This window comes from Apostichopus japonicus, chromosome 15 (genome assembly GCF_037975245.1).
Source record: "Apostichopus japonicus isolate 1M-3 chromosome 15, ASM3797524v1, whole genome shotgun sequence".
NCBI lineage: Eukaryota > Metazoa > Echinodermata > Holothuroidea > Aspidochirotida > Stichopodidae > Apostichopus > Apostichopus japonicus.
In genome coordinates this window covers 14748225-14761204 of record NC_092575.1, presented here as the reverse complement: position 1 = coordinate 14761204, position 12980 = coordinate 14748225, and the positions used below count along the sequence as shown (strand labels likewise).

At 35.8% G+C, this 12980-nt stretch overlaps 1 protein-coding gene across 1 annotated transcript; it reads left to right on the top strand.

The window, feature by feature from the left end:
• Positions 1-3309: 3309 nt before the first annotated feature.
• Positions 3310-11633, top strand: LOC139981134 (interstitial collagenase-like). Its single transcript, XM_071993321.1, has 8 exons — positions 3310-3894; positions 4926-5221; positions 5922-6202; positions 6361-6519; positions 7424-7557; positions 8210-8333; positions 9016-9282; positions 9952-11633. The coding sequence occupies exons 1-8, from the start codon at positions 3751-3753 to the stop codon at positions 10155-10157; spliced, it is 1611 nt and encodes a 536-aa protein (XP_071849422.1). The 5' UTR covers positions 3310-3750; the 3' UTR covers positions 10158-11633.
• The last annotated feature ends 1347 nt before the right edge of the window (positions 11634-12980 follow it).

Below are 12980 nucleotides of genomic sequence, written 5' to 3'. Positions count from 1 at the left end.
ACATATTAGCCCCCCAATAATTTTTCCGTTCCGCCGCGCCTGCGTATAGCTACACTTATTGCAAGAAACAGAAAAAAAAGTACATTTAACCTTGATCACTGGCCATGCCTGGCACAGCTTGTAAAGTTTTAAAGTTTTTTTTTTCAGTTTAAAACGGATGTTCAGGTGGTCAGAGGACTTCCTTCTCGATATACGGTAGCGTGTTTTTTACAGTACACAGGCAATGCTTGATCAACAACATTGTTAGACTACCTCATTCGAGTGTGACACACAGACCAATCACCACCGTGATATTTCAACTGGTGTTTTTAGGCTTTCTTTCTTTCCGACAAAGTTTCTCTCTTGTGGTCACAGCCTATAACAACTGTTTCTCAATACACGTAATCGTGTGTGATTTTGATTTAGTTAACTATAACGGTTTCACGTTTATATCGAAAAGCAACAATTCAAAAAAAGCACGTTGTCAACTGAGAGGGGCACTGGTGGGGTGCATTACCGATGAGAAACGGAAGGGGAGGAGTATGCGGTGGTGTGGGGTAGGTGATGATGGATTGCATATTCATCGAAGTAAATCACTAACCGAAATCAAGAAAAAGGAAACGAACACCCAAATGTGTGTTTTTCGGTCCGTATGACGATATGTAGCCTTTATGTACAAATGTGAGTGTTTTATATACATTAGTGTCTCGAGAAGGTCACGCATAATCTACTGTTTGACCTATTAATGAAATACCGTACGTAGCTTATATTATTCTATTTTACCATTAATAACTTCAGTTTATTATTGCTTGAAATATGTAATGGGCAGTGTTTCGAATTAAGTGCAAAATTGATCTTTTCCAAATGTTTTCACAAAATCTGATAGATACTTATAAAGATTGGGCATCACTATATGTATCAAATTTTGTATCTAACGATGGGATGTTATCCCTTCAAGTACGAACTACATTAATAAATCATCGTCATCGTCATCGTCATCTTCATCGTCGTCGTCGTCTTCGTCGTCGTCTTCGTCGTCGTCTTCGTCTTCGTCGTCGTCTTCGTCGTCGTCGTCTTCGTCGTCGTCTTCGTCGTCTTCGTCTTCGTCGTCGTCGTCTTCGTCGTTGTCGTCTTCGTCGTCGTCGTCGTCGTCGTCGTCGTCGTCGTCATCATCATTATCATCATCCTCATCATCGTCATCATCATCGTCATCATCATCACGTTTACGACGCTTAAGCGAACACAGATGTGGGAGAAGCCGCAAGGGCTTATGGATTCAACTTACAAGTCGGTTGGCTTCCAATTCAACATTTTAACTCAAGTTTGGAATTTTTTCAATATCATTTCAGATGGGAATACCGTTTAGATCGCTCTTTGTATGTAAAACCTACCTTACTATGACCCGGACGGGTATCGAACCCGGAACCTCCTGATTGCTAAGCCTCATTGATGATCTTGGAGTTCTTGTGCTAGAACCTGGAGGTGACTGAATACGGACTGAGTTTCAGTGTTTAATTATCTCAAAAATACTGTCTCGAAGGTTTCATATTATCAGAAGTTTCCCAGGCGGAGTGGCTGGCTGATAGTAAATATGAAAGAAAAATTAATGTCAACTTTGGGAAACATTGGGTTTCACTCACCTTCCAGTACCACGTTAGAAAGAATATACTGGCAGTATATAATATGTAATAATAGTATCATGTCATATTATGTCATATATAGTTGTGTATAATCGATTACAAAACAAACAAAAAAGCTATTGTGCCTTGCGTCGAAACTGGTCTTGTCATGCCTCTCAGACAAATAAGTCTTCCATGCACATGGCAATAATTTAGTCTGCACCGAGTAATACTTACAATGTGATTTCAGAGCACACGTTCAAGGTAGCCAATCCAAGGACCTTATTAATTCCCAACTATAATATACAAAATAATGCCACAGAGCGTGGAAAAAGTAGTCAACAATAAATTAACAGGATACTTCAGAGGAAAGTATATATCAATTGACTTATATGAAAGAAGTACAAATTCCAATATTTTTTAAATGTTTTTTTTTTTAAAAGTTCTCCAACTTTCTTCACTGATAATTGGAATGTATTAACAACACATGAATGCACTAAATACAGTCACAGGGGAATCGATAATCTTTACATCCCCTATGAAGCAAAGTTGGAACTCTATCCAACGCAAGGTCAAAACAATTAAGTGAAAAAAGAAATAAAGAATAGAAAATCAAAACAGGTTGCTATATCAGTTTGTAACGTTGACATCACACCTGTTTGCTTCAAGTTCGCTTATGCAGGTACAAACTGTGGCAATATTAGCTAGTAATATATCTTAAAAGAAAAAACAGCAATTTAGGTATTGGGAATATGTAGGACTGGTCAAAAAGTAATTGTCCTCTAGGACTATATCCGTTAGACAATTTAAGGAACATTCAGAGTTTTAAGCCCTCAAGAACCCTCTCACAATATTTCTACACACAGATATGTGATTCTCCACTTTACACCTCCCTCAATATCTAGGAATAATTGAGAAAAGTATAGGAAAGTGTCCCTATTATAAACGTTTAACAAGTTTCAACCTGCTAATATTTGGAAACAATACCAATGATATTTTAAACCCGGGCCCTAATATTCAGCTATGGTGTGACGTCGACATCCTTTAAAGTACACGACTGCCTTCGTCGAAGACATTTCTAACAATTACACCTTATTGGTGATCCATCAAAGGCTCCCCTTCATTCCTCCCATACCCTCCCCTCCCCTCCCACCACACCCACCCCACGTATCCCAGTTTCAAACTCATTCCGTCCTGTTGATCCGGCTACATGATTACAGTCGCAATTTATTCAATTAGAAAAGTAGAAATAAAAAAAAAAGAACCATTCTAGGTATTTTCGTGTTTCCTAATATTCTGTTGTAGGCTATACTCGATTACCTCTACGTATCAACCCCGAAACTTGGTTAAGTCGTTTCCAGACTTTAACCAGACCTTACTCGTTCCGAAGGTAAATTCTCATTTGGACTGTTTAAGGACTTCGTCTTGTTCATGGACCCCCATGTATTGACACAATTACAGGCACTGGTTCCCGGAAGGCTCCTTTTAAACCGGAAATTTGCGTGAAGGCTTGATCCAATTCGTTTCCATGACCCACCAACACTTCCGTTGTACTGTCTCTGTTTTCATAGAAACAAAACGTATATGAAAATGATCTGTTGTGGTTTAAAAGAATTGAAACGGATTACCCTTTTTTGTCCGTTGTAGTCATTAAACCTTTGGATTTGAGTGCATACTACTTGAACAGTGCATTAAAGTTTTTAAATAAGCACAATACAGTCTTAGTAACAGCGGTGGACCACCATGCTATAGAAAAAGGAAGGATTTATTTGTGATAAATATTTGAACTATGGTGGTCGCAATATTTTGACGGATGTGTCGTAAACATTTACACTCTTTCTTGACGGAAATATTTTATTAAAGTTCAATTACTTTTAATACGTTCGATGATTATTTATATGGAATTCTTGAATACACCAGAAGATGGAACTTTTCTCTTTTTGAAATTGTGATATTTTGAGTGAGTGGTGATAACTGTGACGTGTTACGTGTTAACCACAGAGAAGAGGACTTGCATAGACAAAAAAAAAATTACTGATATATCGTCAAGACTATAAATTATTTGAACCTATATGTTTTGTTTTTTTTCCTGAATAATTGTAGTTATAGCGTGAAAAGTGACGTCAGACGTAAAGGACTGATATATTGCGCCATGGAAGGTTGTACGATATTTATATTTCCGTTTATCTTTCTAATATTTGTTATGTGTGTGACGTGTAATGTTATTCCAACGACAGCATCTGAGTCTCCGACAGATCACACAGAACCAATACAACGACCGATATCATTTTACTTGGTAAGTTTGTTGATGTATGCTACTCTATCGATATAGAATAATGGGTCTCGAATTAACGATTCATGGTATTGTTTTGCGGCAATTGTGGACATTCATATGTAGGTTTAGGGAAGGGGTGGGGAAGGTTGGGGGTGGTTGGGTGAACGAAACTTGGGTGAAAGCATGTATGTTTCAACAGCAAAACATATACATATACATATATATATATATATATATATATATATATATATATATATATATATATATATTTATACATATAAACACACATATATATATATATCAATATATATATATATATATATATATTTATATATGTGTATATATATATATATATATATGTGTGTGTGTGTGTGTGCGTGTGGTATGGTATGGTGTGTGTGTGTGTTTTGCTGTTGGGAACATGCATGCTAATGGTAAGGGGGCTGCTTGGGTGGCCATTTTCTTTGCACCGGAAGCATGTGTGTTCTAACAACACATGACTTTATGCCATAAATCACATGTGATAGTAATTAAACGGGGCTTGATGAGTGTCATCAAAACCACGTATACCCCCCCCCCCTCCCGCAGAATAAAATCAAGGGGAACTGACGCCCCATCTATGAAAAAATATTATAACAACAAAAAGCCTTGTGAATTCAATACAAATATATAGAACATGCTTACATGGTACATCCTAAACAATTGAAAATTCTTTATGTTTAATCAGTGGGCGTCCGCTTAGATCCCTTCCGGGACGATATCCCCCCCCCCCAATTAACTCAAATAGTGTTGTTTATGTTCAACTTCCGTAATGTTCCTTATGGAATTTTTTTGGATGACGGATTGACTATACCTGTATCTCATATTCGTTCCTCTGAGAACCGAGATTTCTTCCCACCAGATTCTTATAAATCTAACCCTAAAAAACAGTTTTATAGATAAACAAATTTTAATTTTCCATTTAGTCTGATACTGAGCAGTACCTTTCATCGAGCTGATACATATTAGCCAATAAATCAATCGATTTCCTTCAAATTGTACCTGTTTTACAGGAATGGCTGCAGAAATATGGTTATCTACAAAACATAGGTAATAAACTAATTGTACAAGAAGATGTCATATCAGCTTTGGAGGCAGCTCAAATATTTGCAGGATATCCAGCTACGGGGCTGTATGACCCCAGGACGATCGAATTAATGGACAACCCGAGGTGCGGCGTCGCCGATGTTCGAAATCGAAGTCAAGCCGAAACCCTTCCGACATCCGAACCGAGCTTTCGGGTGACCCGAAAATCGGAGAATATTATCGAATACTTTGATATTTGGCAGACACGTAGAATAACTTACAGGTAGGTTAAAGTATACAGCAACAAAATAAACGACGACAACTTCAAACTAGAACCATATTCAACAAAAAGCTTTGCCTAATGCGATAGAGGCATGTTTAATGTATCTCCCCTCCTCACACCCACCCGCCTCCAAGAAACCCCCAGAAGACTCATGTTAGAAAGTGGGATACTTAACATCAATACTTACAAAGCATACTTATGAAAGTAGAGAAAAAGTTTAGATATCGAAACAAATAATGAAAGGTTAAAATCTGTGGCTAAATGACGTCAACGGCTTCTTTAATAGCCTATATGCTCTATCATTCAATAATTTGTGTGAAAATACAAAAACGCATTATAATGGTTGATAGAATGTAGTTTATTACCTGTGAAGGATAAGTTGTTCTTCACATAAGTGACGTAGGAAGCTATATCAAAAGTTAGGGTCATGAAAACTGTAATTGGTGTCTGGAAGCTTCCCTTGTGAAATTTTAGTCTTGTAGATGCTATGGTGCCCCAGATTGGGACGTTGGAAATTTCAAATATTTAGTATCAGAGTTTTTTTTTTTTAAATGTACGAAATTCTATGTTTCGTCGAAAGTTAGACATGTCAAATTCTACTTGTAGTTAACCAACTACCAGGAAATACAGTAAACCAGTTATAATTGATTACTACAAATGGTATTGAGAGTACGAACAACTTTAATTTTTTTCACTGCAGTTATAGAAATTTCAGTCCAGATTTAGATGCCTCTAGTATAAAAAGCGCTATCAAAGAGGCTTTTAAACGATGGAGTGACGTCACGCCACTGACCTTCCACGAAGTCTCTTCTGATGAGTTACCGGATATTGAGATATGGTTTACCACCGGTAACCACTATGATGGCAGCAATTTTGATGGCAGAGGGGGTATTTTGGCCCATGCATTTTACCCTGGGCCAGGTACTGGCGGAGACATGCACTTTGATGACGATGAAAATTTCACTGTGAAGTCCTATTTCGGTAAGTTAACGGAACGAAGACTATATACAGTTAACGTCTCATGGCTTAACGAATGGAGATTGAAGAGAGGGGAAATTACTTTTCTACTCGTATTCCGATTGTAATTTTATTTTCAAAATATTGTTTCAATTGTTTGTTTGTTTTTGTTTTGTCTTCAGGAACCGACCTTTTCTTCACAGCCCTTCATGAACTTGGACATAGCTTAGGTTTGGATCATTCGGCAAATTCAGCTGCAATCATGGCCCCGTACTACCGCGGGTACAATCCGAACGTACAGCTACACGAAGACGATATTGCAAATGTGCAGAAATTATACGGTAAAATTGTAGTGATCATTCGTGTGTACATATAGGGAGGAGGGAAGGGGGATGAGGTGAGCTGTGTCCCATATAGAGGGTGGTAATATCACTTTCAAGATATATTTTTTGGCACACTTGGGAACATATCGTTAACGAATTCGCTAGCTTTGCTATAGCCATAGTTTGCTATAAATATTGACTACAATTGATCAACACTTGAACACTTTCTGACAATGTCTTGATTTTTACGTTTGTATATTCTACTAGTCATAAATGTAGCTCTAAGACAAAATATTTTTAAATAAAATTTTATTGTAGTGGAGGCTGGGTCAAATCATAATTAATGTAAATTCGATGTAAAACTGGGAAAACAAGCCTGATCGCAATCAATCATTTATATTCTTATTTTTGAGTAGAACGTCATTGGTTTGATAAAAATGGCGAATGTTTAAGGTTTTTCAACATCTATATACTTGATAAGAACGGTGTGTGCGGGGGGGGGGGGGTGAAGGAGGTGGGGTGATTACCCAATCACATTATATCATCATATCGGTTTGATCAGTTTGTCTATTTAGAAATGGATTTTTTCATTACAATTGTTTATTTAATTAAATCAATACCTTTATTCAGTTATTTAGATTTTATATTCAGTCAACCTTTATCTATATTTATATTACAATGACGTAACTTCCGGTTGAGGTTCGTTCTGCGTGAATTGTTGTTATCTTTCAATTATACGATACTGAGAATCTGTAAAAGAAAATTGTCTATTGTATTCGAATCCGATTAGTTTTATTACTTGGACGTGAGTAAAATTTCAAGCAAATATTTTTTTTTTAGAAATGATTAATTTAACTTTAATAAGGATATTTACTGGTCATAACTGACGGTCATCTGTTTATGTCGCTCTACTAATAAACAGGTCCGAAACCACCAACTACTGCTGCACCGACCACAACACCGGAACCACCAACGACAGTCTTCATGCCACCGGCCTGTCTGGTGACTAATTTCGATGCAATAATTTATCAAAAAGGGGAATTATATATATTTAAAGTAAGTTTTTGTTAAGAGAGATACTCGCTATTGAATGTTTGTATATATAGTGGTTAACATTATGTGTCATAGCAAACCATTCTCCTACAGTCATTAGGAGTAGCGCCGGGGGTTTTAACTAATGAGATATTGAGATATCAAGATGTAAGTTCTTAATATACCTTAATAACAGATTGCTGGGCATTACAAACTTGAGATAATTTATTTCAATATCTAAATATCATATTTATTGTGTAAAAGTAAGTTGGCCTGACGTTTCGATCCTACCAGGATCTTCTTCAAAGGCTAAATGACTTATTTATTATAAGAGTAAGAAATCAACTGGTTGGATGCATTTCGTTGGTCACGGTAGAGCACCGTTTGACCTCAGGCTAAACTTTGAAATCTGTTTGAAACTGTTTCTTTGGGGGGGGGGGGGGATGCAAAGAAGCCGCATTCAACGACCCCACAGCCAAACCCCTCTTATACCCTTTATACCCCTCAATATGTTTTGATATACGGCCCGTTCAAAACAGCTCATGCCCCTACTGAAATAAGGGGACATTTGGAAGTTACCCTTGTCCTATATACCCCCCCCCCCCCCTCCACATTTGAAATCATGTACACGTCACTGTTTAATTATGTAATCTTTTAATAATCAATTGCATTCCAGGATACAGAGAGATGGAAGGTATTGACAAACAGGACTATTGAAAGCATCCCTAGCTTTTCGGAAGAACCGATTCAGATATCTGCGGGCTATGCTGAAGAAGATGGCGCTATTGTGTTATTGAACGGTAAAATATTACATTTTTAAAAAGATAAAAGATTTATAAAAAATATATCGTGTAAGATTTAAAACTTAACATCCCAACAGATTAAAATTATTTGAAATGCACGTCGACTTAATTTCCCTATCGAAAAATTAAAAATAAATCAATAAATAATTCTATGGAAATGAATAATTGGATCCCAGAGAAGGAGATTATGAGGCCAGTCATGGAATTATTGGCAGTTAAGGCTATGGAGTTATGTCACAATGTTAAAGCAATATTTAAACAACAACATTCTTCTAATAGCCAAGTCAAGTTATTTGACAAACTTAGAAGTCCATTCTTCTCTTCCAATGGACTATAATTAAACATTTATATTGTAGCAATATATCGCATTTGATTGTCGATTTAGACAGTTTTCAAGTTGGTTTTGATTCATTTTAATTTAAATTTTTATTAATTCACGTCCCCTCCCCCACTTCCCTCCACATCACACCCCCACCACGTCCCCTCCCTACTCCGCGTCCCCTCCCCTAAAAAAGCCCCAAACAATAACAAGACGAACCAAAACCCACATAAAATTTGCCAACCGAAGCATGAAAATTTATTTTAACATTTAGGAACTAATATCCTTCGCAAAATACAATAATCAAAACATATTTTACATTGATTATCTTTTGATTATCTTCGTTGTTTGTGCATGTAGGATCTCATTACTGGCAAGTCGATATAGAGACGACCTCACCGAGGGAAACTGTGTTCGTTCCGTTTAGAGCAATGAACTTACCTGATCACATCGAAGCTACATTTTCTCAAGTTTCAACTAACAAAACCTATTTCTTCAAAAACAATACTTTTTGGGTACTGAGTCATTCGGGAGATGGAGATACCATTCTGAGTGATATATTTAAAGCATCTGAGAAACTAGGAGGGATGTTATCACCAATAGATGCAGCGTTTTCAGTCGGAAATGGTAAGTCAAGTAATTGCTATTTTTTCATCCCCTAAAGCAGGGGTTCCCTAACTGGGGTGCATGAACCCCAGGGGGTGCATGAGTCCATCCCAGGGGGTTCGTGAGACTTTTCCGAAAGTCAAAACTAGAGTACTTTTTGTTAACTAAAATCTGATATATCATATAATTTAGTAATGTACAAAAGTCGTACCTATCGACAAACTCTTTTCGCGTTCCATATGCATATGTTGCCATAAGTAGTACCGTACCGTGCATGTGATAAATAACTGAATTATGAAATAGACACAGGCCGCATGACTTTGGTCAAGTTGGTATACGCATGACAGCACAATAATACACTATGAACTTGATCTTTTACGAAGCACTGTTATGCGTATTATATACATAATAATGACTCAGATCGTGTCTCGAAAAGTTGGGGGTCCGTGGACAACTCTGACATCCACAGGGGGTTCGTGGGGGTTAAAGTTAGGGAAACCCTTCCCAAAGGATTAAGATTTTTACCAAGCAAGTCTTCGTCAGTTCAGTTACCATTATGATGTCCTGTGTAGTTTCTTGCTTTTTGCTAGATATACATGAATACAATTCCACCATGACCGGAAAACTGATTTTTTTTTTTTTAAACTTATGAGTATTTCTTTTTCTTTTCTACACTATCCATTATTTCAGGATCCGTCTACTTTGTGCAAGGGAAGCGATATCGTTCTTTTGACTTTCAAGGAGGAAGTATAAAAACAGGACATTCGGGAGATTTTTATGAAGAATTCCTTGGCTGTCCTACCGTTATGAATAATAATAATAATGGAAGTAATACGTTGGAATTGTCAATAACAACCTTCTTATTGTTGTTTGTTTTGTCACACTTCACCCTGTAAATTTTTTTTTAATTAAAGAAATCTGCTTTGCATGTTAACAAAGAACAAAATGTAAACTATTGTTTTTATTCGGTGAGGATCTTAATTAAATGATGGGTTCCGAGAAGATTTATATCTGTTTTCTTTTTCTGGTATAAAACCTATATTCACTCTTCAACAAATTTGGGCTTGTATTTTACCCAATTTTCAACCCAACTGGATACGTTTGTTGGCCTATCAAACCAAATTTGAGTAAAATTTTCATCGACCCAATATTTAATAAACAAAAATACATGCGACAGTTAACCTAATGAAATTGCCAAAAATAGATATCTTGTGTATGTAATATATTTTTGATTTATTAGATAACATTTTCTTTACATATTTAACAAGATGAAGAGCACGCAGGTGAGTATGGGTCTTATAGTTGGATTTTGCTTGTCTTCGATGAGGCTTATTTTGCCCTTCGTAAAAGTTAAAAGATATATTGTTTTACAGATCTCGAACATTTTAATTTACTTAGGCCTACTGATCTTATGTGCAATTAATAATTTAATATACCAAAATATTTTTTTTTTACGGGTAGCAATATTTTGAGGTTTTGCGTAACTTAAAATAATCTAAAGTAAGCTATCAAAACTTGAGGGGGCAGAAAAGCGGTAGCCATTTTGGGAGAGAACTTCACTTTTGAAAAATCCTAGGGTGGTACCCAAAAATTTCAACATCTTTTCTTAATTTTGTTTTTTTTAACGAAATTTAAACTTTTCTCGAAATTATAACCTGCAATACCGAGATTTCTACTATTTTATCTCAACATTAAAAATCATTACTTCATCTCAAAATGTTAACTTTTTCGAAATTATTTCAATTTAGAGGTCGGCATTTCTTTTCTGTTCTTTCTTAAAAGTTCGACTAGTTTATTTCAAAATTTGGTCTCGTTTCTCAAACGTTCGACTTTAGCTGGAAACGAGGATTATTTGATATTGATAATTGTACTATTTATCTCCGAATGTCTACATTTTTTTACTTTTAGAAATTACGATTTGTTTATCTCCAAAGTGTGATTTTTTTTAATCAAAATATCACTCTTTCTCTAAATTTAGGATTGGGACGTTTCTGAGTAAGATGAAATGGTATAATAAGAAGTTAGGTATGCGGTAGTGAAGGCAACTAAGAGTAACGAAAGATTCATTTAAAACTCTTGAAATTTCCGGGCGTGTCAGCAAAATTTTGATTAAGCAGGTGGAAAATTTCGACGTTGTACAAACATTTTGAGAAAAAGAAAAATATTCGACGAATTATGTAGTATATGAGAAAAAAAAAACACAGTTGATTATTTGCTATGCCTATAATCACTGAAATTTAAACATTTTAAATTACCACTATTTGAATTTGTAGCATATTTCGGTACAATACTGCATAACCGTTAAGTTAGTAAGTCACGTGTTCGATTCAACGGAAGCATTTGAGAAATTTTGATTATATTTGAAGTCTGCATCTTCATTTTGTGTTTTAAATGTTGGCTAAAATCACGACGCTTTGAGCTTTCATCTCAAATGTTGCGGAATACAGATGGCGCTCTTTTTGATTACACACCAGTAAATATGATATATATATATATATATATATACATATACATATACATATATATATATATATATAAATATATATATATATATATATATATATATATATATATATATACATATATATATATATATATATATATATATATATATATATATATATATATATATATATATATATATCGGTTCGTATATTCCAGGACGAAAGCAATTTGTCCCATCTCTTAAATAGAACAAGATCGTATACACCCCTTTCATTTTATGTTTTTTGTTTTTCGTGCTCTTTGAAACCAATTTAAAATTTCGAAACGGAATTTGTAGGAACTGAGCAGCTTTTTCTTCCAAATTTGATAATTTTATACATAACATTACTTTTCTTTATTTTAATGTTAGCACAAAACATGACACTGAATTCTTTCGAAAGTATACGGAGGTGCAACAACACGTTTTTAAATATTCACTGAGACTGAAATTTGAGGAACTTGCTTTCCGCCCGACTTTGAAAAATTTGCAAGGACATGGTAAAATAAGACAAATTTTCTGAGATGAAGCTTATTCATCAGTTTATTCTGGGGATTCAATATTCTGTAAATGAGAACAAAATGACATCCGAAGACTGTAGATAATTATTGGATTTTTTTCCCTTTTTTTATGACAAAAAGAATTTTGAAATACACTCATTATCAAAAGAACACACATTTCTACTCAGTGTGCGTTTTCATTATTTGTATTAGAGCATAGAGACTTATCTTTTCCTTTTGCGGCATTCCCAATGTAACGTAACAATGTAACGTAACCATGTCCAGCGTGACGTAATATATAGAAAGTGGACAGCCTCTTTCAACGCAGCCAACATTGTACGGACAGCGCATGTACGAATTTCAGTAAATTAGCATAACAGGCATGGCGTCAACAGTATATATATCTGTGCCCAGGGGCGTTGGCACTATAGGATGGGCATCATAAATGGCCCAGCCCCACCCCCTCCCGTCTCCCTCCTGCTTCCCAAAATCGATCTCTGGCTATAGGCCTGCCTGTTCCTATATTATCCGAATTGAGGCTCAGTGAGAAGAAACGCCTTCTCCCTCGTTGTGAGACAATCCTATTATGCATTATTTCCATATATAGTATCAGTGTGTGTAGCATTTCACATTTAAAATATGAGAAGACCCCCCCCCTCTCCCCCAAGTGACAAACGGAAACGTGAACAGCATCCCTCTGAGGCCGCTAACACTGGGTATCTCTATTGAGGCTATGT